Genomic DNA, 27,514 nt, shown 5'->3' with positions numbered 1-27,514 from the left:
GCTTTTCCGAATCTGGTGGGCAAAGGCGAATCATTTAACAGAGAAGCCATTAAAATAGTATCATGCAAAAAAAAAAAGAGTCAAAAAGACATAGAAGGTACTACATGTCTGGATATGATTATAATTTCAGAGCAGCCTCACACAGCAGGTGTGAAAAATGAGATGCCTCGGGCATGGATGTGTGTGATGTCCTTAGGTTAGTTAGGTTTAAGTAGTTCTAAGTTCTAGGGGACTGATGACCACAGCAGTTGAGTCCCATAGTGCTCAGAGCCATTTTTTGAAAAATGTGATCTGCGTTCTGTGCATAGTAGGAAACATTACACAACAGGTTTCTCATTAAGAAGTCGTGTTTTGGTATTAGTTGCTTTTGAGCAAATCATGTTATACCTCTTGCAAGAAGGTCTAGCAGAGCCCGTTTGAATTTAACAGTAGCAGGTATGTGGCCTACTGAAACGACATGTTCATCCTCCCACGATGCTTGTGTCTGCATAGGGTGGGATCCCACGAATGTCATGCAGATATGAATTCGGTGGATTCAGGAGGACAGTACTAAACGCTATGCATTACCTCAACCACCACAAACAACTAGCGCCAGAGAGGACACGCACTATTCGCTCAGCAGAGCAGAATCGTACAGCTATTTCTCGTACCATGAGTCAAGGATGTGGTTGTCTGCCGCAACAGAAGTGCGACGTTGTCTGGAGGACCACGGACTGCTACTAGTGCACCAGCTTCCCTTGTTTGTGTGAAACACCGCCATAAACGCACTATAATTCACCACTAGAACCTCACTGGACATACTAGACGTTATTATCCACCTGGGAAGAGAGCAGCGAAAATATTTATAAAGCCTCACTAAGCTTTTTCGACTATTTCACTTCGTTAAGCAGATACACTTCTCATTCTAAAGTTTCTGTGGCAGTATCAACAAGTGGTAAACTCGCACCTTTACTGCTATAATACCTCTGCGAACTTTCCGAGGATGACATTTTATTTTTGTGGAGGTCCACGGCCTCCATTTGGTTTGGGAATGAAAACATGGTCCAAGTAGGCTGTATTCTGTGTATGATCCGTGCAAGTGGCTACTTTCAACTGCGGGTCATTTTCAAGTTTAAAACAACGCTCTTGAAGATGACTGGAGTATAGAATTGGCCAATTGTACTGATAACAAGTAGCACACAGCCTAGTTGTGCCGTGATTGCATTCTGAAAAAAAATTGAGGATAGCTTCAAATCATGTATTTAGAGCTGACCGTCAACTGAGCTCTAACATTGCAGTATCATTGCTAGGAAAAGTCTAGAGGAGGCCTTTATCCAACATTGGATCTCAATGTTTGATAATAGTGATGAGAATGAAGCTTGGTAGTTTCAGAAAACAAGCGATACCATTCCTCAGATATACCTGTTTGGGAATCTTGAGAACTTTGTATCGGTTGATGAATTTTAAGTTGTTTCTTGAAGAGACTAACATATGCTCTAAAGAATTCACATCTCGCTGGCTGGTGTAAGCGCTGGATATCTTCACTTGCGAAAACATACACCCACCAAGGAGCATATACAGACAGAAGAGAGAAGGTCAGGACCAAATGTACCGATGAAAAATAACAAACGACGTTTCATGCGTCGTGTCCGTGCCTCATAACACTTTTCCTCCGATCGTCAAAAACAGATACGGTGTCTGTCGAATCTCTCCCACAACCAACAGAATTGGTCCCTCTTGTACCGGCTGCAGTTTCCCTTCAGGTAAACACAGTCAGAAAGGTGCTAGTCGATTCATTCATATGTGAAGAGCTCATCTCTATATTCATTCAGGGTTGAATTATGTCTCCTCTTGGCTCTGAAATAAACGGACACAGCCATGAAAAGAGAAATGGCTCTGAGTCTATGGGACTTAACATCTGAGGTCATCAGTCCCCTAGAACTTAGAACTACTTAACTAACGTAAGGATATCACACACATCCATGCCCGAGGCAGGATTCGAAACTGCGACCGTAGCAGTAGCGCGGTTCCGGGCTGAAGCGCCTAGAGCCGCTCGACCACAGCGGCCGGCTCGGGAACAGAGAAAGCACTACCAGGCGCCTCTCACGCGTGCTGACCGCACTGGGTCTCTGACGAGAAAGACGCTGCTCTCCAGGTAACCACGACGATTGCAGACACTTGGGTCGCAGACGTGCTTTAACTCCGACCAACTCTTAAAGCACCGTGTTGGTCCTATTGCAGAATTGGTGGGGTACGCCTACTTTTTCCTCTGTTCAGGAACTTCCGTCTAACATTTGAACTAATAGTTGACGGTCTCAGTAACATTGTAAGTTCAACTGTACATATATGGCAGGGATTAAGGCCTTAGTATATTATTAATATATATTATTAAAATAGATATTAATTATATTTAAAAATTTACATAAATTGAAACATGAATATTATTAAAAATGTTATTGAAGCAAGAAACTGCGAGAAGCTACATTTTTTCCAATAATAATGGATTACACCGTAATTAGTGGCTTATAGCCAGAGAGCAGAGAGGAATTATTGGAAAAATCTCTGTTACTGTACAGTTAACGTGGTTTACTGTTCATAGCACACAATCCTAGTTGCAAGTTGATTAACGGTTTCCCGAGGCACCAAAAATTTGATTTCCAGTATTTCATATAATGATTGACAAAAATCAAAGTACCATGATAAGCTACTAATTAAGATGTATGTTAGACATTTGACTCATTTAGGTCAATATTATATTTAGAAACAGTGTACATGTCTTGAGGCAGACTATATTCATCCAATATATGAGAATAAGGGCACTTTCTGAGTTGCAAAAAAACCTTTACCAAACTTTTTCTCACTGATACCCCTTACAAAATCATGACAGGAATAAAGTTTATTGGTTACTACATTTTCACTGTCCATACAGTAAAACTGCCGCATCAGGCATGACGTTCTGATTCATTACCTCTTTAGTGCTAACACTATTTGTAACACATATTGTAGTCACAATACAAATACACCACCGAATGTACCTGGCAAATTATCTTATTGTATAACATGTAGTTCAAGAGATGTGACGTCATAAACATAGAGATGAGTAAAAAAAAAAAAAAAATCTAGCTTTAGCTTAAAATAGAGCGCAATTTACCGAGATTGTACTCATCCACTTTAACGAATTTTAACAGTCTTTAAACATAATTTAAAACTTGTTCTACAATTTTTCTCGTTTGCATGATTAACGTCAAGTACGTAACGCATTAACTCATTTGTAATCAGAAGTTTGAAACTGTCTGTTGCATGGTAGTGTGATTTTTTAAAGGGTCGGATGTTGGGGCTCACTGGTTGTACAAAAACTGATCGCTGCCGCCTGACGACGGGCCCAGGCCTGAGACGAAACGTCCATTCAAAACGTGTGGCTGGTTGCAGGTTTTTCCTTTAGTGATATTTATGAAATCAGCCTCAATGTTGTCGAATCCTTGTGGGTAAAATAGGAATCCAACGACAGCTTTACGGCATTCGTCTGCAAAATTCAACAAGAACGTACACTCTACTCGCAATCAATGTACACAATTTAATGACTAGTTAAAAGTATAATGCACTACTTTTCATTACCATCGACCACTCCCCTATTCTAATCAGAGAGCACTCCTCCTCGAAACAAACAGCACAGTTTCAATGTGGAGGCAAGTATTGCCCGTCATTAGCTGGGAAACTCTCTCCGTTCACAATTATGCTTCACTGAAGAACTCTTTTGTACTTTACAGTTGCCTGTGTCTTGGACGTACCTCTAATCACGTGTCACGTCGCACCAACACCCGTCCGCCCTTGCTATTCGTCTTCCTACTCCCAAGCGACGCATTTACTTCCAGTCGACAAAATGTGCAGAAGGATTTGCAAGTCAGATGTGTATTCATCTCTCTGGTACTTCTCCACTAGAAACCCTAACGCTTCTGGGCGTCCTTTACCTGCATTAAAAGAGTTGTAATGGAAACTACACGGCTGTTAGCGACAGCTCTAGATGTTAAGTGTTGCGAGGCAACGATTTCAACGGTCATCAACAGGATTGTCAACAACCGTTTGCCATCCAGTGCTGGTTAAAGGTCATCACAAGGCTTTACTGCACTTAATTGTCTTCAAGGCAGCTACACTGCTGCTAAATGTTTTCTAATATTGTCTTACCAATTTACCATTGGGTCATCGCCTGTCTTATCCTTTCTCTATGAATCTTTTAAAGAACTCCCTTGGCCCATACACTTTGCTTTCGCTCGGCTGCGTATCCCCTCCATATCCATTTCGTTTTATTGACACTCGTAATTACGTGTTCCCCTCCACTGTGGCCCTGCGCCTATTACTTTTCCCTCCTATTGTAGAAATTTCCAACATGCAAGCCTCCATCGCTTGATAAGAAATCTTCAGCTTTTGAGTGATTTTGTGATGTTCCCCTGCCGTAACTCAAAATTAGTATTCCACACACATTGTGAACTATCTGTTTCACGCACTTGAGTATTTAGTTTTGAAAATTCTATTTGGCTTACCAGAAGAACTGCAGCCCTTTATTAACCTTGTATTTGTTTCTGTAGCTGACCATGAAATAATTGTTTTGAACTGCCCTAAATGCAAAAGCCCATAAGCCGGTTCCTTGATGAGGTTTATCACTATTAGAGAGTGGCAGCCCAGTGTCATCGTCAATACGAAAGTGATAATCAATTGCAAGGTTCCGCCTTCTTGCAAGAAGACAATTTCGTTTCACTGCCCAAACCTCATGAAATGTGGAGAAATATGTTTGGGCAATAAAACATAACTGTGTTGTCGCAAGGAGGCGAACCGTTATCATTTATTATTATTTTCTGAAAGTACTTGATAATAGCTTAAATTTCATTATGATAGATAAAACGGAAGTGGTTCATATACGATTTTTTTCTTTTAATTTCTGTGCGGTATTAATTCCTTATGTCTGTGTGTTACGTTCCACTCTCGTCTGTCCGCGGTTTTAGCTACGAAGGTGAGTCAGAAAGAAAGGAAGGAAGGTGCGGTATAAGTTCCCGTCGACGACGAGGGCAGTACAAACTAAACTCAAGCTCGGAAAGACAATACTGGAAAAGAATTTGGCCCTATTCTTTTCGTAAACACAAACATGCCAACGGCGTTAAACACTTTATGGAAAGCATGTAAAGCCCAAATACGGACGGCTTTTCGTTTGTCTGAAACACAGTCCCCTGTATGGCCATTCTCTTACCACTAAGACAGTTTTCCCGGTTAGTTGGTCCGCAGTATAGTTCCAGCTCGTGTGGGGGCATAAAGTGGTTACCAGAATACTGGAACTCTACTGGTGAATTCCATGCTGAAGCCCAGATCCCTCGATCCCTCGCACTGTCAACCAACTTGCGCGTCGTTTTCTGCCGGATTTGTTGTTGGGTGAGACTGCGGACTAACACACCTGTCGCCCGGAGGTTAATACCAACCTTCGAACAGCAGCGGCAACTTGTGTGCCAGTATTCACTATAGCCGAAATATTCGTCTCCTGAGAATCAGCAACTCTATTGATATTCAAGATAATTGTCATTTAATATTCAGTTTTCAGTTGTATATTTTTAATCAGATTACACGTTTCTATCACTCAGAATCGACTTCAGATCTAAGTAGTTGCGTCAGCAACCCATCTAGTTTATTCAGAACCACATCTCACAATACTCTGATCTGTTCTTCTGGAAAGACAAGATGGGTTGCTGACACAACTACTCAGATCTGGAGAACATCCTAAATGATCTAAACCATTAATCTAACTAAAATGTGCAACTGAGACTGAAAAATACATGAGAATTATGATAAATATGCTTCAGTTATCACTTTTGTTGTACTCACAGCGCTGAACGGTGGCGCCTAAAGTCCTGCCAAGAGAAAGCCGTTGGCAGTACCAAGAATCGAACGCGTGTCTGGCGCTTTGCATTTGAGTTGTGAAGTACCTCAAGTCGAACGGCTCAAAGGGAGTAAAACTAATTTTCTAGTACACTTAAAACTGTGTCTTTATTCACAACCGATGTTTGAAAGTTAATAAATCTTTAGGCTACAGAAACAGAAATCGCTGATAAAGCGAAGTCGTGTGACTCGGAACCATGACAGCAACGCACCATGTTGAATAATGCTTTTCGTGGCGACACATGACATCGTGCTACGACTCAAACTGTACGCAATAGGCTGCATGAAGCGCAACTTCACTCCCGACGTTCACGGCGAGGTCCATATGTGCAATGAAGACACTATGCAGCACGGTACAGATGGACCCGACAACATGCTGAATGGACCGCACAAGATTGGCAACACGTTCTCTTCACGATGAGTATAGCATATGTCTTCAACCAGAAAATCGTCGGAGATGTGTTTGGAGGTAACCCGGTCAGGCTGAACGCCTTAGACACACACAGCAAGGAGGAGGTTCCCTGCTATTTTGGGGTGGCATTGTGGGGCCGACGTACTGTGCTGGTGGTAATGGAAGCCGCCATAACGGCTGTACGATACGTGGATGCTGTCCCGTGACCGATAGTGCAATCATATCGGCAGTATATTGGCGAGGCATTCGGCTCCATGGACGACAATTCTCGCTCCCATCGTGCACATCTTGTGAACGACTTCCTTCAGGATAACGACGTCGCCCTACGAGTAGCCAGCCTGTTCTCCAGACATGAGCCGTACTGAAGATGCCTGGGATAGACTGGAAAGGGCTGTTTATGGACGACGTGACCCACCAACCACTCTGAGGGATCTAAATTGAATCGTCGTTGATGAGTGGGACAATCTGTACTAACAGTGCCTTGATGAGCTCGTGGATAGTATGCCACGACGAATACAGGCATCCATGAATGCAAGAGGATGGCCGGCCGGTGTGGCCGAGCGCCTCTAGACGCTTCAGTCTGGAACCGCGCGACCGCTACGGCCGCAGGTTTGAATCTTGCCTCGGGCATGGATGTGTGTGATGTCCTTAGGTTAGTTAGGTTTAAGCAGTTCTAAGGGACTGATGACCTCAGATGTTAAGTTCTATAGTGCATTTTTTTTTTTTTTTTTTTTTTTTTTTTTTTTTGCAAGAGGACGTACAGCAGTCAGGACCACCACCTCTGAAGGTCTCGCTGTATGGTTGTACAACAAGCAATGTGTAGTTTTCATGAACAATAAAAAGGGCGAAAATGATGTTTATTTTGATCTCTGTTACAATTTTCTGTACAGGTTCCGGAACTCTTTTTGATGTGTGTGCCTGGTGAGTTGCTCTTCATTTACTCGTATCAAGTGTAAACGTGATGTACACTAATAGTTAAAAAGCAGCAGAAGAACTTTAATCACCACACTTTACAGTTTGCAGTGTTCGGTGAGGACCACTTAGCTCCTCACTTTCAGATGATACACAAAGACAAGCTATTGTTACTCTCTATACAAACGTGCTCTCGTTATAAACTAAAGTTCTTGGTCAGAGTCGTCAATAGGTAGAGGAGACAAAAGTTCTGTTTCAGAAAGGATTGGCTGTAACGCAAGATGCCATTACATGTCAAGGTGGATATTCGATTCAAGTCCTGTACGATGTCTATTTTGTACTCATTTAACCCACCACAGAACGATAACTACCACAATGTATGATTTGACCACAATGTATGATTTTCGCAAGTTAAACAATTAGGTAGCTGCGTTATTCCATACTGGTAAATGTGGCATAAAATGTGCATAATCAACAGCAGAAGGCTGCAGTAACAATTATTTTGGCTGCTTAAGCATCTAAAACAGGCCCCAAAGACCTTGATTTCTTCCCGATACTGTAAGAAGCTTGACACAATGGCAGCAGTTACAATCATGGACAACTGATTCTCTGTAAAAGAGAAGTGTTGCACAGCTTTTACGAAACACTGCTCTCACCAACTGAGCCGCAGAACTTCGCAGACCGCCAGCTTCTGTCAGCGCTTCTCTCAAATTCACTCAAATTCCACAGACGTTCCCCTGCATGCATCACATGTCTTCGAAAGAGCAGAGGACGTACCAGCTGTACTGTTCTTTGAACCGAAATCGCTGAGTGTGTGGATAGCTTACTGTAAGAATGGTACTTGCAAACGACTGCTTTTTATGTCCTAAAACTTCCATAAAACTCTGGAAAATGTACCGTAGTTATCTTCCATTTTCGGAATAATAAGCCTCTGAAAAAGAAATCGAACCTACTGATTGGAAAAGGGTTCAGGTAAGCCTTATCTACAAAAAGGGTAACAGAAGTAGTCTAGAAAACTGCTGTTCACTGTCAGTGATGCCTCTGTGTTACAAAGGGTGCCTCTCCCGTGAGTCATCAAGCGCATTTTATCTTGTCTTTCCGCAGTCGTTGGGAATTTAGTTTTTGCAATACACAGTTGGAGTCAGCACAAACAAATGCTGCTCCCCTTGTCTTCCATGCGACGCCTGGCGTCGTAAGAAAGCATTCGTTTTTCACTTTACAAACGAAATGCTTTTAGAGTGGAATTTGACATGCCAGTTCAACACAGCGGTCCCAAATTACTCTAGTGCGGTATTCCTTCTAACGATATGCGTTAATTTGGACAGTAAAACAAGAAGAACAGCCAGTACTGCAGCAGCGACAGAACCGTCATGATCAGTGCTGACTGCTTCTGTCATGAAGAAGCGTGCCGCTCAGTTGCTGCTGCAGTACTGGCTGTTCTGTCACCTGGCAGTTTTATTCTTCGTCGAGTGTGCTCCAAGTGGGTTTTAAGTGTGTTGTTCCGGAGTGTTTTTACTACTGTGGCCGACTTTTAACGTGTGTATATCCATCCAGTGTCTTCTCTGAGTTTTGAAGACTCGCCAACTGTGTGTGTGTGTGTTTTTTTAACTTTCTGATGACTTTTAACTGTCCTCCATGAACGTCTCCGTGTTAGTCTCTTTTTACCTCCATTTTTTCTCCCATTATTCTGTTTCAAGTTCAACTTTCTCGCCTTATGTATGTAACGTTTTATTCTTATTTTAAGTTGTTATGTCGCTCGGCTGAAGAGCAGCGTATTGTGCCGCTGACAGCCCCCCCCCCCCCCCCTGGGGCAGGGGAATGAAATCACAATAAAGAAAAAAAAAACCTGGAGTAAGGTCCCAGTTCTCTTCTAGATTTATATCAGCGTGCACTCCGTGTCGGAAGCCCCGTCGCGTTTGTGCAGTTGCCAGGAACAGCCTTGGATGCCGTATTACTTAACTCGGTATGCATGTAACAATGAGTACGCATTGGGGTAAAGAGTTAATAATGGAACAAATCCAGTAATTTGTTCTCAGTTTGCGTACGTCGTATTTTCACGTGTCGCTGCAGGATAGACTTTCTATCATTAGTAGCATGGCTTCTGGTGAGCATTCACTTTGAACAATTACATCGATAACGATTATTGAACAGTTTCGTTATCTAGGGATAATAGGATTCAAGCAATAGACTCTGAACAGCTCTGGTAGTACAATAGCTGATATGGGTAATCATTTGTCTGGAATTTTATGCTTTATCGTTTTCAGATATAGTGAAAATTGTTATAGCAAAACTGCATTTTCTATGAATCCCAGGCATCATCTTAAATCGTCAGAGTAATAAACTTCAATAATCAATAACTTTTTCTCCATAAGAGTGGGCACAGTGAACTCTAATTATAGGCATCACGTTTTTGCTAATCACTTTCTGGTTGCCATCATTGTAGTTAGAGAGCCTGTGTTGATAACAGCTCAAATAATAGGAGTAAAGATACTAAATATTTCCACCCGCCGCCCGACAGTACGTTTTGCAGAATTTACATTAACAGTGGTCACAGCCACTACCAACTCGAAATACTTTTAGAAACGGAGGGGAATGAAGATTTAAACAAATACATTTATTTACTTTTTTTAAAAAAATATTGAGAACGTGGCTGTGATTAACAATTGGAGCGATAAAAAGTCTCAAACGAGTGGATGTTTTACGGGTAGGTAATTGGGGTAATTCCCATTGAGATGGACCACTGGATGAGATGGCCAGCTCGCAAGTTTCCCAGTAAACCTCTTGAACAGGGCACCGGCGATCTCGTAGCAACGGGACTACCTGCTTCAATGTGAATTTGTGTACGTGAAACTTTTATCTCCACCTCTAATAAACTTTAATGTTGTGTAGCCTCACTTACATCTAGTATTCGTTCAGTCACGTATCTTACGACCAAAAAAAATTTTTTCAGCCAGCTGTTGTGAGCGAGCGGTTCTAGGTGCTTCAGTCTGGAAACCCGCTACCGCTACGGTCGCAGGTTCGAAACCTGCCTTGGGCATGGATGTGTGTGATGTCCTTAGGATAGTTAGGTTTAAGTATCTCTAAGTTCTAGGGGACTGAGGATCTCAGATGTTAAGTCCCAAAGTGCTCAGAGTCATTTGAACCTTTTTTTTTCAGGCAACTGTCAACAGCACTGATAGACTTGGTGAATTGCCAGATATACTTTGTGCTCTCTTGTTGTTGTTGTCTTCAGTCCTGAGACTGGTTTGATGCAGCTCTCCATGCTACTCTATCCTGTGCAAGCTGCTTCATCTCCCAGTACCTACTGCAACCTACATACTTCTGAATCTGCTTAGTGTATTCATCTCTTGGTCTCCCTCTGCGATTTTTACCTTCCACGCTGCCCTCCAATGTTAAATTTGTGATCCGTTGATGCCTCAAAACATGTCCTACCAACCGATCTCTTCTTCTAGTCAAGTTGTGCCACAAACTTCTCTTCTCCCCAATCCTATTCAATACCTCCTCATTAGTTACATGATCGATCCACCTTATCTTCAGTATTCTTCTGTAGCACCACATTTCGAAAGCTTCTATTCTCTTCTTGTCCAAACTAGTTATCGTCCATGTTTCACTTCCATACATGGCTACACTCCAAACAAATACTTTCAGAAACGACTTCCTGATACGTAAGTCTATATTCGATGTTAACAACTTTCTCTTCTTCAGAAACGCTTTCCTTGCCATTGCCAGTCTACATGTTATATCTTCTCTACTTCGACCATCATCAGTTATTTTACTTCCTAAATAGCAAAACTCCTTTACTACTTTAAGAGTCTCATTTCCTAATCTAATTCTCTCAGCATCACCCGATTTAATTTGACTACATTCCATTATCCTCGTTTTGCTTTTGTTGATGTTCATCGTATATCCTCCTTTCAAGACGCTGTTCATTCCGTTCAACTGCTCTTCCAGGTCCTTTGCTGTCTCTGACAGAATTACAATGTCATCGGCGAACCTCAAAGTTTTTACTTCTTCTCCATGAATTTTAATACCTACTCCGAATTTTTCTTTTGTTTCCTTTACTGCTTGCTCAATATACAGATTGAATAACATCGGGGAGAGGCCACAACCCTGTCTCACTCCTTTCCCAACCACTGCTTCCCTTTCATGCCCCTCGACTCTTATAACTGCCATGTGGTTTCTGTACAAATTGTAACTAGCCTTTCGCTCCCTGTATTTTACCCCTGCTACCTTTAGAATTTGAAACAGAGTATTCCAGTCAACATTGTCAAAAGCTTTCTCTAAGTCTACAAATGCTAGAAACGTAGGTTTGCCTATTGTTAATCTTTCTTCTAAGATAAGTCGTAAGGTCAGTATTACCTCACGTGTTCCAACATTTCCACGGAATCCAAACTGATCCTCCCCGAGGTCCGCATCTACCAGTTTTTCCATTCGTCTGTAAAGAATTCGCGTTAGTATTTTGCAGCTCTGACTTATTAAACTGATAGTTCGGTAATTTTCACATCTGTCAGCACCTGCTTTCTTTGGGATTGGAATTATTATATTCTTCTTGAAGTCTGAGGGTATTTCGCCTGTCTCATACATCTTGCTCACCAGCTGGTAGAGTTTTGTCATGACTGGCTCTCCCAAGGCCGTCAGTAGTTCTAATGGAATGTTGTCTACTCCGGGGGACTTGTCTCGACTCAGGTCTTTCAGTGCTCTGTCAAACTCTTCACGCAGTATCGCATCTCACATTTCGTCTTCATCTACATCCTCCTCCATTTCCATAATATTGTCCTCAAGTACATCGCCCTTGTATGAACCTTCTATATACTCCTTCCACCTTTCTGCCTTCCCTTCTTTGCTTAGAACTGGGTTGCCATCTGAGCTCTTGATATTCATACACGTGGTTCTCTTCTCTCCAAAGGTCTCTCTGATTTTCCTGTAGGCAGTATGTATCTTACCCCTAGTGAGATAAGCTTCTACATCCTTACATTTGTCCTCTAGCCATCCCTGCTTAGCCATTTTGCACTTCCTGTCCATCTCATTTTTGAGACGTTTGTATTCCTTTTTGCCTGCTTCTTTTACGGCATTTTTATATTTTCTCCTTTCATCAATTAAATTCAATATTTCTTCTGTTACCCAAGGATTTCTAGCAGCCCTCGTCTTTTTACCTACTTTATCCTCTGCTGCCTACACTACTTCATCCCTCAGAGCTACTCATTATTCTTCTACTGTATTTCTTTCCCCTATTCCTGTCAATTGTTCCCTTATGCTCTCGCTGAAGCTCTGTACAGCCTCTGAATCTTTCAGTTTATACAGGTCCCATCTCCTTAAATTCCTACCTTTTTGCAGTTTCTTCAGTTTTAATCTACAGGTTATAACCAATAGATTGTGGTCAGAGTCCACATCTGCCCCTGGAAATGTCTTACAACTTAAAACCTGGTTCCTAAATCTCTGTCTTACCATTATATAATCTATCTGATACCTTTTAGTATCTCCAGGGTTCTTCCATGTATACAACCTTCTTTCATGATTCTTAAACCAAGTGTTAGCTATGATTAAGTTGTGCTCTGTGCAAAATTCTACTAGGCGGCTTCCTCTTTCATTTCTTAACCCCAATCCATATTCACCTACTATGTTTCCTTCTCTCCCTTTTCCTACTGACGAATTCCAGTCACCCATTATTAAATTTTCGTCTCCCTTCACTATCTGAATAATTTCTTTTATTTCATCATACATTTCTTCAATTTCTTCGTCGTCTGCAGAGCTAGTTGGCATATAACCTTGTACTACTGTAGTAGGCGTGGGCTTCGTATCTATCTTGGCCACAATAATGCGTTCACTATGTTGTTTGTAGTAGCTTACCCGCATTCCTATTTTCCTATTCATTATTAAACCTACTCCTGCATTACCCCTATTTGATTTTGTGTTTATAACCCTGTAGTCACCTGACCAGAAGTCTTGTTCATCCTGCCACCGAACTTCACTAATTCCCACTGTATCTAACTTTAACCTATCCATTTCCCTTTTTAAATTTTCTAACCTACCTGCCCGATTAAGGGATCTGACATTCCACGCTCCGATCCGTAGAACGCCAGTTTTCTTTCTCCTGATAACGACATCCTCTTGAGTAGTCCCCGCCCGGAGATCCGAATGGGGGACTATTTTACCTCCGGAATATTTTACCCAACAGGACGCCATCATCATTTAATCATACAGTAAAGCTGAATGTCTGCGCGAAAAATTACGGCTGTAGTTTCCCCTTGCTTTCAGCCGCTCGCAGTACCAGCACTGCAAGGCCGTTTTGGTTAATTTTGCAAGGCCAGATCAGTCAATCATCCAGACTGTTGCCCCGGCAACTACTGAGAAGGCTGCTGCCCCTCTTCAGGAACCACACGTTTGTCTGGCCTCTCAACAGATACCCCTCCGTTGTGGTTGCACCTACGGTACGGCCATCTGTATCGCTGGGGCACGCAAGACTCCCCACCAACGGCAAGGTCCGACCCTTAGCTGAGTGTTCAGCGCGTCTGACTGACAAGCAGCGGGCCCGGGTGCGATTCCCAGGTGAGCCAGAGATTTTCAGCTGACTGTTGTGTTGACCTCATCATCACCTCGTCATCTTCGACACGCAAGTTACCTAATGTGGCGTCAACCGAAAAGACTTGCAACTCTGCCGCCGAACATCCCCAAGTGGGGACTCCTGATCTTCATTCCCATATGATCATTATTACTGCCGGCTTCGATTATTGATCATCTTCGCAGTAGAAAAATATCCATTGTCAGAACTCCTAAAGCATATGTGTTGTTTAACCAGGGAGGTAACAATGGAGAATACTTTTCTAGTTAAACAGCACGTATGCCGTGTGAAGTTATCACAATAGACACTTTTTGCACTGTGAAGATGTTCCATAATCTAAACCGGTAGAGAATAAATGTATTGTAAGACAGCACAGAGTGTATCATGCAATTCTTGATTAGAAGCCTACAGCAACTGTAGCAGCTGTTCACTTCTGACCAGGCATATCAAATATTGTATAGGTTTTGTAAGCATTGTAATTAGTGTATATTCACTAGCAAGCTAAATGCGTTTTGTTAAGTGAATTACTTCAACTTCATCAAGTGTTCATCGGTGTAAATGTAAACAAGGCAAAACTCAAACATGTGACCAGTAATTTCATACTAAACTAATTAGTGAAACAACTTCGACTGCAAACGAGCTTCAATCGGAGTGTCTGAGGAATAGCAAGTGCGGAGACCCTGATAACACGGAGCTCCGTCGACAACTACAAAAAGTGGACATTACAATGTTTTTCCTGTTGCAACAACAAATAAGTGAGATCTTCATCAGCAAGACTTAATCTTGTACAAAATAAATGAGCAATGGATAACTTCAGCTATTTCTACGTATATCCAAATGAAGTTGTTAACAGAGTAGTAACTAAAGGGTCAGATCCTTAATTGTGTGTATGACGGTTTTCGTGGCTTGTCAACGCTGTAAAATCTTCAGTGTTTCTTATTGCGAAAGAACGCAGCGTAAACGCGACCTCTTGCAAAAGCTGCTCCGCTAATGAAGTGTTACCTGCTATTTGCAATATCGTGGTATTAATTTACATATGAACTGATTGTCGCATAAAGCAGTGATCTCTGCTGGTCTCTTGCAGTAATCACTTTGCTTAGTCAGTGACTGTGCTGAGAAGAGACTGAGGAGCTGTGAGATGGTTATGTTTTGTAAGTCGCATTTAAATCAGACGGAACGCAGTTCAGGTCGTTTGGGAACTTGCGAGAGGTAGTACATACTGTGCACACCACTGGAGTCATGCACTGAGGGCATCCCAGAACTATAGTGATGCAACACAAACATACTGAAAATTATGTGGGCTGATGAGACTGAATCGGCGAGGAAAGCAACTGACTGTCGGAAGGGGCAGGATAATAGCAGAAGTGTTTAGAGGTCAGGGAGTAACTTCCAAAACTCTAAAGCTTGCTGCACAAGGCAAAAACAGTAGGGAAAGATAGAGACTGGAATATTTCCAAGAAATACCTGAGGGCGTCGAGTATAAGTGCTGTTCTGAGATGATGAGATTGGCGCACGAGAGGACGTCATGACAGAACCCATCAAATCAGTCAGCAGACAGCAGGGGAAAAAAATATTGAAGCTTTTTGTTGGATACTCACCGAGGACTCGTTCTTCCATTTGTGAAGGCGACCCAGGATTCCGGAGGAGACCGACAGCTGGCCCTCGGACGGCGGCTGCGGCACACAGAAAGACACACATCAGCACCAGAACCACAGCGAGCACCACCCGCTGCTTCGCCCCGGCTGGGGCGGCGTGCTTCTCCCTATGCAAGCGCGGCGTTCTCCAGAAAGCACATAACACACAATTTTTTCCCATTCCATTGGCGTAAGTTGGTGCAGCCACCGCTTTTTAATTACTTCGGAATAAAAACAGTCTTGGTTTCAATCAAGACTGTTTCAATTCTGAAACACGTAGCGTACAATATGACAGAAACTGAAAAACAAATATACTAAGTCTACTAGTATGAAACATAGCCATTTACTTGAGGAAGAAGCTTTTGAGAAGCTTTGTGTGGTAGTCAAACATGGACTGTGTGAAAACCAGAAGAAAATCGAAGCAGGCTATGAAATTATCACAGTCCGGCCGTATATTAAGAACGCGATGCGCTGCTACCAGTGTGATCGTTTCAACCACTCTCGAATGTCTTGTAGACAGGCAGCCAAATGTGTAGCCTGTGGTAGGGATGGGCACGAGGGCGATTGTCCGCCTCCTTCTCCCTGGCGGCCGTGCCGCCTCCTCTCGGGACTGTCCCGTGTACCTTAATGAGCGGGCTGTCCAAGAGATGCGGATAAAGGAAGAAGTGCCTTATCCAGTAGCTCGCAAGTTTTTGGCTAGTCGCAAATCCAGCGTTCTCCCGTCTGGTACTTAAAGTTCTGTTCTTGCTACCTCTCGCTCCATGGAGGACATGGCAACGCAGGCGTGCGACGTCAAATTCAACACTGAGGTTGTGAAATCGCCCAGTATCAAGGTAGCATCGCCATCCCCCTGTCCAGCTGTGCAACAAGCCGTCAGACTCTCGCCTCAAGGGGCAAAGCCACCAGCTACACATTAAATAGGCAGGAAAGGACAGGAGTATTCCCGTGAAGAGTTCCGCCATCCCTCTAGTCAAACAACACCGGAATCTTCCCGTAACCGGAAAGGCTCGGAGAAGTCCACTAAAGCGTAATGGTCTCCTTCGCCACGTGATACTTTAGCCTGGCCGGCATCCGTGTTGCCGGTGCGAACCATCAACCGTTTTTGAGCGTTGGGCTCCACAGGCCGACCGCACAAGCAAGTCGTTGCTTCTGTGGGCCCCATGTAGCAGGATGCTCCTGCTTGTGTGCCATGTAGTAGCGACTCTTCACTGGCTGTTACTAGGCAGTGGCCGAGGTGACACCCCTACATCTCTTCCTCATCATGACTCTTCTCCAATGGAATATTCGCGGCCTTCGATGCCACAAACAGGATTTACGACTCCTTTTAGCATCGCAACGTCCCCTTGTGCTCTGCCTTCAGAAAACGAAATTGTGCCCTCACGGCCATATTGAGCTTTGAACTTCTCCCTGTAGTCTGGATTCCATCTCATGGGGGCGTCATGCTGCTCATACTGGATGGCGTTCATGGACTACCCATCTTCAAGCTGTTTCAATTCGCCTTTTCCTTCCCCACTTGACTTTTTCCCTCTGTACTATTTACACCCCTCCGTCATTCGATGTCACCAGGGCAGACTTCCTTCAGCTTATCGGGCAGCTGCCTCCCTTATTTTTGCTACTCGGTTACTTTAAGGCCGCGTCCTATCTGAGCTACAGAAGGGAACGACAGTGATCGACTTCTGGATACGCGACACTCCAGCGACAGGCAGCAGAAACAGGCGAAAACCTTGGATGTCCCGCGTACGAGCGACAATGTCGCGCTACAAGACAGCTGCTTAGAGGCAACCAGCTGTTTCTACAAAACGGCGTCCATAACCTGCAGAATACTGTAGCTCGAGAGTAAGGCTACAGAATTAGGTTTACTTAATAAAAAGTAAACAGAAAAGGAATGCTGTGCATGAAATTTACGAACGGGGGAATCTCCATAGAGAATTTCGTAAATATCATCAACTACAAAGATCACCAGACAATTTCTTCGAAAAGACGTGAATGAGCAGAGGAGCATTCCACTATCTCATCAATAAATTAAATACGAATGTTTTTTTACATGTTCAAGAACTTTTAACAGCCAATAAATGCGGAGGAATGACTACTACATGTCTAACTATGCAAAATACAAACATAAGTACACAGACTGACATCTACGCACAGAGCTTAGTTGTGGTTTAGAGTTATCGTATACAGTCCGTGATGATGAAAAAGGAAAAGGTCCTGGGTTCGATTCCGGGACTTTCTAGTACTTTTACTGACTCAGTTACAATTCTGTATACTAAGTTTTATGTATACTGTTTACACTGCATCGCTAAGTATATTTTTAAGGTCTTGCCAAAGAACTTGATCTTCACAACTATCCCAGTATATCACACACATTTAATTCCTAATAAATTACAGAGAACCATGAAATTTTACAGATATTTGATGGTGCGAACGTAATTCATCAGCAGTCAATGTTAAGGCCAAGCGTTTCAATTACTCTAAATAGTCTGTAGAAGTAAAGGTTACAAAATTTATGAAAAGAAAGTCAAACTTTTTATATATAATGATTTGTCTAAAAGTACGAAATAAAAAATGTTAGGGAAACGTTTGATGCACCTCATTTTCTCTTCATGATTTCTAGCGTCAATCAAAGGCACGTATAACGTTTCTCTGATCTACTTCTTTATTTTACATGAATCATTTCATAAAATATTTGACTGATTTATTTCATTTTTTAATTTCAAGTTTTATTCAGAAAGCATGATCTTACTGACTCCGCATTTGCCTTCCTAACATGCTTGATTCGAAGAAAGACTTTTTAACATTTAAATACCGCACCAATGTATCTTATTATGTGGAAAATAGCTAGGTCTTGAAGATATGAAACTTTTGACACTTCATTTACATAGCTTGGGAACAGCTATTAGTGAAATATTTCAACTTTTCATCAGCTTATTAATTAAGTTTTCGTTAATTACCCTGATTTCTTTCAAGCAGTTAAATGTTTTCATGCCAAACTAGACTTCATGTTGGTCACTTTGATACCCTGTTTACCTGTTTGTCTCCCTTTGTTTGGTTTTGAAAATTTCGACAAAACCTCATAGTGTAAGTTACAGGGAGTTTTGTTATCGCTCTGCTCGCGCGTTAACAAAAACGTATCGAGTGTTAATCATATGACAAAATAGTCCTTTCTGCGTGCTGTCATTTCCTGAATTCGTCATTTCGACATCTTCAACCTTTTATGAGACAAGAAAATTTGTATCACCACTTCATTCCCGAAGCGCAGGAAAGGTACGGAAGCGCCGCTAGCCACCCGTCCGCGGATATAACAACCAATATCTAAAGAATGAAAAGAGATATCATTCCGGTCTCAACTTTAAATACAATTTAGATATATTGGTTACATTTCATATGCAATAATATATGGCCTTAAACGAACTATACGGAAGACTACACAATGTGATTTTACCTCTGCAAATTCTTAAAAATTTCTTGCAGCCATATACTCAAATTCCTGCTGCACAGTAACTATGAGGAACAACGAAAATAAATTCAGACCTTTATCGTTTAAAGATATCAAGCTATAGGTTGTTGAAGAATCCAATTTTTTCACCGAATAGTTTTCTTAAAATCGGATGTTAAGTAATTCGTAGCTGCCGTCGCATCCGATCCACTGCTTTGCCGAGAAGACACGTGCCTGTCGCTCGCTGACGCGCGTGCAGCAGCGACAAGATCCAAACACGTTTGAATTCAAACGTCGCCAGCTGCAACGAGAGACAGGCAGCGACACAGATGTCGCTCACGTAGGACACTTCCGTAACTACACTTGCGGTTGTGTTTTGTCGCCTGGGTGCCTATTCTGTATCTTTACGCCAGTCCCGATCGTTTCATCAACAGCAAGTGGCCGCAGATCCGCGCATGCGCACTGCAGCGCACACAGCGCCACGAACACAAAGCGCCTGGCAGACGACACAAGCGCGCTATTCTTCAAAGTACCGAAAACTGCGTTTACGTTTCCATAACGCATGACGCCGCATTCCATCTAGCTGACGTGCCCGCCTTCATCGCTCTTGTCTACCCCTTAACAATATCAGACGCAGGATATCCATTTTCATGATTCTTACCTGAAATGCATAGAAATTTTTACAGTTTCCCTGACCGCATATTTCCATGCATGCATCGTAACGATAGCGTATTTGACCGTATTCTGCAGATTGTCGTAAATGCCGCATTACGTCATCTTATTCTCATTCAGACTGACATCGTGTTTTGGATTTTACGTTTCGGAAAATGACTCAGGAATAGTGTGTAGTGCCACTTTGTACTAACACATCTCTGAAAACACCCGAAAAATTGATTCTGAGATTTTCAAAGAGTAAGAAGACCAACGGAATGTGGTTATAACTTGTTCCTAGAGATCCAAATGATTAAGTAGCCCACTTCCCTATATGATAGGTGAATGATTTGCGTCTTAAAAACAAGATTGAATAAACGCATTTTCGAGAGCTCCTGCAGTTCGTCGAAGTTTATAAAATGCATGTCATGAATGAAAATGTTTCGTATAAAGTGCTACAGTCTAAAATTAATACGGCGGATATCTTTCATCTCTGTCTTCTGTTGTTGAGGATTCGATCGCAGATAAATACTTGTGACAAGCAAGATTATGAAAATGACTGTTGCTAGTTATATTCCCAGTAATTTAAGTTGTGCTCTTAAATTCCTTTATAGCGGCATACTAGGAAATCGCTAGATATTCGGAAAAAATGGTGAATTATTTCTGACAAGAAAGAATATAAAGGTCACTGTCGGTTGTTTCACTAACTATTTCGTTTTTTAAACACACAGACATCACGAAATCATTACTGAGGAAGCGCACTGTTAGATATAAGTAATAACGAATGTTGAAGAAAAAACTTACACGAATAACAAGGTCTCAGAACGTGTTGCATATATCAACAGGGTAAAAAAAAAATGCATCCATCCGTGCGTGAACCTGTGTCCTTTTGAATTGCATTCCCGCGTGCTAAACACTTTTTTAAATCTTATTTTGTCCTATATTGTTCGTGGCGGACGTCTGATAACACTCGTTCAGGTTGTTCGTTGATCCGTTCACTCAGTTTTTTTTATTACAGAGGGTAGCTAAACCCTCTGACCGAACATGCTGAGCTACCGTGCCGGCTGCCACGTGGCCACGCCAAACAACAGAAACGTGGCGCTCAATTCTCATACAATTGCGCAGAGGAACGTAGGCTGACTTCCTTGCCAAACGGTGCTGCGTAAGTCATAAATGCGTGACAGTTTGGAAGGTTTCCAATGTCAGGCTTCACATAATTGCTTTCCATTGTCCACCCATGTCATTGATTTTCTGCGGAAATCCCAGACTGTGGCCGTCCTTTTCGCCAATGGTCCTCCCTTCACGGGAACAAGCTCCAGGTTATTAAGCCTCTCCCAGTGATGTACGTTGCAAGCACTACTCTGAGACGAAATGGTTGGCGCAGGAGAGGAATTCGTAGTGGGCTGCATCAAACCAGTGAAAAGAATGATGACTCAAAAAAATTCTGCGAAGGAACTGGCTCACACTACACTCGCTCAACCTATTACTGAGTGAGGCTTGCCAACCTGGGAGATTAATCAAGTTGGACTTATTGAAGAGGTAGAGAAGATTCAACGAAAAGTGGCGCGTTTCGTGACGGGGTAGCTTATTAAGCGCGAGAGCCTTATGGAGAAATTCAGTAAGTGTTAGTGGCAGACGCAGGAAGAACGGCGTTGTCCGTCGCGGGGAAGTTTGTTGTTGGAATTCCGAGAGCGTAGGTTCCAAGAAGAGTCGGGGAGCAGGTCTAGCGAAAGGACCACATCGGGAAAGTTCGAGAAACTAGATCTCAGGCTTAGCGACAGCCTTCCTGCACGGAACAGGGAAGATTTGGAAGCGGGAGAGATGTAAAGTTGGTTGCAAAAGCTCCGTCCGTCGCGCATGGCTCACTGGCTTGTGGAGTGCCGATTTACATTTTAAGGGAGGGAGGAGGACGAGGAAAGAAGATGAATTTTGTCGTGATGTGTTCTTCGAAGTAATCTCCCAGCTAGTCGCCTTAGCTAACACGAGTGTACCACAGAAGCCCTGACTCAGGATAACCGGTCAGGAATTTGAACCCCATCGAACCTTGATGCGAGGCTAACGCCTTAACAACTGCGCAACTACTTTCGACGCAAAGTGTGTATATATGCAGATCAATAGACTAATTTAGTACAGTCTTCTCGGGGTATTCTCTTTTTGTTTTCCACCAGTGTACTACGAAGTTTCATTACGCATGTATGTACTCAAGATGCTGCCATTAGTTTCAGTAAGCTTCACACTAACTATACCAAGGCATTTTGCACAATGCACATTGCCAATGCAGGCTTACTTTATCCCTATCCTAATAAAAATTTAAGAAAAAACAGAATTTGTTGATTTTTGTTGACTTATATTAACAACAAATTATTAAAGTGGTACCGATGCGTTACAAAGGTCGAGAAAATGCAGTAACTTGTAGCACACACTTACGAACGTAAACACACTTGCAATAACGTGTATTAGAAAGTGGAGGGTGGGGTTGGTGGTACTTTGTGCCCGCCCTAAAAAGAAGAGTTAAAAATGCAAATTCCGTTAACTGCTGTTTACTTTTACTCACAACATCCTTTTTAAAGAGGTACTGATATGAATTGAGGATCCTGATCCTGAAGATATTGAATCTGACTTTCACTGGTAAAGTGACATCTGAAAAGGTGGGCATAAATTACCCTCTCCCTCCCCCACACCTCCCCTCTTGGTATTGCGAGGTTTTATTTTCCTTTATTGATTAATTTTAGTCGCCATTAGTTGTTATGTGAACTAATGAGTTAGGGTGCCGTTAAGTCTACTAACATTCTTAGTTTTTTTTAAAAAAAAGGTGTGGGAGGCCATAAGTAACATTTGAAAATACTTACAATAAAATTCTTTGAATGCCAAATAGTCGACTTAGTCTCTACACAGTGTCTGAACAACAGAATTTACTCACGTTTATACTGATGACGTGTTTTGCGGTATAACTGTGTAATTGCCTGAAAATCTTGCTTAGCGATGGTCAACAGCATTTACAAATTTTACAAAATGCGAACACTGTGCTGCCTGTGATATTGTTATTTATTCATCAGTGGGAGAAGATTATCACAGATATATCACATGTCGCACATGCTGTGATACAAGTTACCGCTGCCGTTGACGATGGTCTAGAACCGAAAGTGGCAGCATAATAAATAACAACATCACAGATGGAACAGTGCTATGCATTTTGTAAAATATCTCATTAGCAATGCAGTTTGCTTTCAGCAGACCTAGATAATTCAAGTGCAAATCTGATACCACGGAAATAACTAAAAAGTTGTTCTTTCTTATTTGGAGTAGCTGGAGGCGACGCATGTATAGATTCTGATGTGACAGGGTTCCAATCCTATACTGATATTTACTACGCGTTTTAGCTATTACAATGATAAATTAATTTTAAATTCTAAATCCATGCAAAATTGTTAGGTGTTAACTGGGGAAGACAGGAAGACCAATGAATGCACTTGTTAACAAACTGAAGTAGAAACACAAGTTCACTGGACAGCAAAGGTAAATAGGTGGTCGAGGAGAAAGGACTTTCTTTGCTGAAATCCGGTGTATAAGAAGAGAGAGAGATAAAAAACTAACTGAAGCTGGGTAGATGACAACAGTAAACACGCACGAGGAATACGAATGAGTGCAGGCATCTAAATGACGTAATGGTTGGGGAAGACTCGGAGATTCCTGCCCATTCAGCCAGTGTGCGATTAGTTTATGCATTTCAACCTGGTATGTTTATTTCCCACGCACTGGAGTAAAACTTTAGATATAATTTAAATTTGTGTAGAAGAACACTGAAAGTTTTTAATACAGTCTTACTATTAATACTATTAATATGTTTGCTTATTAAATTTGAAAAAGTGTTATGTAGTAGTTAAGCACTTCAAAACATTTACAACTAAGTCATCATTCTCACGTTGTCATCGTTGCTTTCGTCTAAGGTGCGTCATCCGTTTATTGGCGAGCTTGCGAGGGCAGCAGTGTGGCAGTCAGACCGCAGCAGTCATCCCCTCCGAGTTGGGTGAGCTGGGGGCTGAAAGTCCCACCCCGGGCCCTGACAAAGGGTGCTGACCGGCCCGGTTTCCACACGTTTGGACACTTAACGGAAGCACTACAGGGAAGAAGATTTCAAAGTGATGAAGACGTCATTGCTGCGGTGCGTATTTGCTGATGAAATAAAAAAAAGTCTCGTAAAACCTCGGGAAACTGCATTGAAGTCCAGGGAGGTTACGTAGAAAAATAATGCATGTTTCAGAATAAGTACAGCTTTTCACAAATGTGCCTTTACTTTTTGAATTCCCCTCGTATACCTGTATGTAGATGATTTTGTAATTAAGCTTTACCTATAATGTACTTTTAAAGATAATAACAACGGATGGATTTTCTGATAGTGCATACGCGTGAATAGTGAATTTCGGCATTAACATATATTTATAAATAGCTGTTTAACCATGGGTAATGCCACGGTCCAAGCTAGTAACAGATATAATTATACTAACCCTCTAAGACATATCCCCCCCGCTGGTAAAAGCGCAAATCGCACACTGCATTCAGCGGATTGAGACGCCAGCTGGTGACGTTGATAACTGTCGTTTTCCCCTCACAGATCTGACCGGACGCCCAAGAAATAGTTGTTGCACTCCGGTAAACGGACGATGAGCAATTTCGTACACATTGTACAACACAGTCGCGTGCGATGCTCGAGATAAGAATCGAACCAGTGCCAAAGCATACAGAATGGCGTGTGTGTACTTGATTCGAAAGCTCAATATCTTTTTCAAGTTTTTTGGCGCACATTGCTGTTCGATAAGGCGCTGGTTCAGGAATCTGTGGTGAGTACGGGATTTATCGGCATTCCATTCAGGAACAAACACACGTGTAAACGATTCGTACTGAATGTGTACAAGGAATCTCTTTACGTTCACTTTAGATGGAGCTTCACCCCAAATCTATTGCTTAAATTCATGGGAAGGAAGCAAGAAAATAAGGATTTAACGTGTCGTTGATGACAAACTCATGAGAGACGGCGTGACTTAGGTGGTAGGCAGGGGAAGGAAATTCATGTGCTCCTTCGAAGAAACACTTCCAGCATTCGCCTTAAGCGGAAACCACGCAAAACCTAAATGTGAAAAGGACTTTAATTATATTGCACTCGAATAAAAAGTAGCATACCGTAACTGCGACGAGTAAATGTCTTCTTTATCGTGAGAGGCACTCTAAATACAAGGCTCGAAACAATTAGGGGAACATGACTTTGGATATCCTCGTACTCCATTGAGCAGTAAGTGAGGACTCGGTATGTTACCAAATTAAATGGACAACAAAACATCATTTAATCCCCCATCGTTTGCTTAAAAATAAAGGAAATGTTCGAATGGTGTCGGAAACAGAGTGGAAACAATCATTCATCCTGTAATTCCGGGTGATTTTCAATGGATTTTGAGAGCTTTAATAAAGCGTATTGCCTCTGTAATCTTTTATCACTGCCTGGCCTATGTGGCATACTTCGTATACGTCTACAGAAGTCAGCCTGTGGTATCCGTTTCCATTCTTGAATGAGAGCCGATGCGACTTTTTGGAGAGTCTGTGGTGGAACAGGACGACCACGAACACAATGTTCCACTTATGCACCGTGGGATGTGGGTCGGAACTCACCGCTGGCCATTCCATTACTTCAATGCCCAGGTTTCGCAAGACATTCCTAGTCGCACCGCGCACTTATGCCATGGCCTGAGAAGGAACTCAGGGCCACCACCTGTACTGCCTCGCGGTAAGGCGACCATGGACAACGACAGGATCCGTATGGGACTCAGCATCACAGAACCCTGAAAACCTGACGATTTCAACATTTGTCAACTGCCACTCACGACGGGTCTCCACACACGAACACATACACTTAGTGATCAAAAGTATCCGGATACCAGGTTGAAAATGACTTACAAGTTCGTGGCGCCCTCCATCGGTAATGCTGCAATTCAGTATGGTGTTGGCCCACCCTTAGCCCTGATAATAGCTTCCACTCTCGCAGACATACGTATAATCAGGTGCTGGAAGGTTTGTTGGGGAATTGCAGCCGTTTCTTCACGGATTGCTGCACTGAGGAGAGGTATCGACTTACAAGTTCGTGGCGCCCTCCATCGGTAATGCTGGAATTCAGTATGGTGTTGGCCCACACTTAGCCCTGATAATAGCTTCCACTCTCGCAGACATACGTATTATCAGGTGCTGAATGGTCTGTCGGGGAATTGCAGCCGTTTCTTCACGGAGTGCTGCACTGAGGAGAGGTATCGACGTTGGTCGGTGATGCATGGCACTAAGTCAGCGTTCCAAAACATCCCAAAGTTGTTCTACAGGGTTCAGGTCAGAACTCTGTGCCGGCCAATCCATTACAGAAATGTTATTGTCGCATAACCACTCCACCGTGCATTATCATCAGTTGGCCGATCGTGTTGAAAGATGCAGTCGCCATTCCCGAATTGATCTTCAACAGTGGGAAGCAAGAAGGTACAGGCCTGCACTGTGATAGTGCCACGCAAAACAACAAGGTGTGCATGCCCCCTTCATGGATAAAACCGTAACATCACCGCATCCGTATTTTACTGTTTGCAATAGATACGCTGGCAGATGACGTTCACAGAGCATTCACCATACCCGCACCCCGCCATCGGATCGCCACATTATGTACCGTGATTCGTCACTCCACACAACTTTTTTCCCTTTTTTCCACTGTTCAATCGTCCATTGTTTACGCTCCTTTCACCAAGCGAGGCGTCCTTCGGCATTTACTGGGGTGATGTATGGCTTATGAGCAGCCACTTGACCATGAAATCAAAGTTTTCTCACCTCCCGCCTGTCATAGAACTTGCAGTGGATCTTGATGCAATTTTGAATTCCTGTGTGATGTGGATAGATGTCTGCCTATTACACATTATGACCCTCTTCAACTGTCGGCGGTTTCTGTCATTCAACAGACGAGGTCGGGCCGTACGCGTTTGTGCTGTATGTGTCCCTTCACGTTTTCACTTCACTATTACATCAGAAACAATGGACCTAGGGATTTTTAGGAGTGTGGAAATCTCGCGTACAGACGTATGATACAGGTGACACCCAACCGCCTGACCGCTTTCGAAGTCCGTGAGTTCCGCAAGCGCCCCATTCTGTTCTTTCGCAATTCCTAATGACTACTGAGGTCGCTGGTATGGAGTACCTGGCAGCAGGTGGCAGCACAATGCACCTAATATGAAAAACGTATATTTTGGGTGGTGTCCGGATACTTTTGATCACATAGTGTATATCACCTTACCACGCAGGATATCTGGAGTCGCCTGTCAATAACACTTTTCGTCAGTGACGTGGTTGTCAACTGATACGAGAATGACGGAAATGAGGAGAGCTGCAAAATGTTTTCGTGTCAAATGAAGTCATCTGGGTCGTTATTAAAGTCCTCTCTGGTGACCTGTTCCTCGTTGTGCTATCGGACACAGCAGCTCCAGTGGCCTTTCTGAGATCGCCGAGCAGTGCTCTGGCAGTATGCGTACGAAGCCGCATAGCACAGATGGTCAGATGTCGGTCTTCACGGGGGGCTTTATCGTGTCGGCGATCTTGTCCAACTCGCCCTGCGTACTGACCTATCACCCTGTAGTGTGTCCACAGCCTCTGAATGACACGTGGAGAGGTATTGGCATCTGCAGCGATATGACCGAAAGTCCATTCTTTTGAACCAAGCCGGCCGGTGTGACCGAGCGGTTCTAGGCGCAACAGTCTGGAACCACGCGACCGCTACGATCGCAGGTTCGAATCCAGCCTCGGGCATGGATGTGCATGATGTCCTTAGGTTAGTTAGGTTTATGTAGTTCTAAGTTCTAGGGGACTGATGACCTCAGAAGTTAAGTCGAATAGTGCTCAAAGCAATTTGAACCATTTTTTGGATGAAACAGACCGTCCTTGCAAGTTCCACGGCATTAAGATATTGCATTGTATGTGCTTGGTTGAATACAACGTCCACA

The 27,514-nt window shown here is 42.9% G+C and overlaps 1 protein-coding gene across 1 annotated transcript in view; it reads right to left on the bottom strand.

Moving 5' to 3' along the window:
- LOC126267230 (atrial natriuretic peptide receptor 1-like) overlaps window positions 1–27,514 on the bottom strand; it is a 534,344-nt gene that overhangs the window by 179,041 nt on the left and 327,789 nt on the right. Inside the window, exon 3 of the mRNA XM_049972212.1 lies at window positions 15,380–15,454. Coding sequence (XP_049828169.1) covers window positions 15,380–15,454 — 75 coding nt within the window. The remainder of the gene's footprint in view (window positions 1–15,379; window positions 15,455–27,514) is intronic.

The sequence above is a fragment of the Schistocerca gregaria genome, chromosome 4 (genome assembly GCF_023897955.1).
Source record: "Schistocerca gregaria isolate iqSchGreg1 chromosome 4, iqSchGreg1.2, whole genome shotgun sequence".
NCBI lineage: Eukaryota > Metazoa > Arthropoda > Insecta > Orthoptera > Acrididae > Schistocerca > Schistocerca gregaria.
This window is presented reverse-complemented; position numbering and strand designations above follow the sequence as displayed.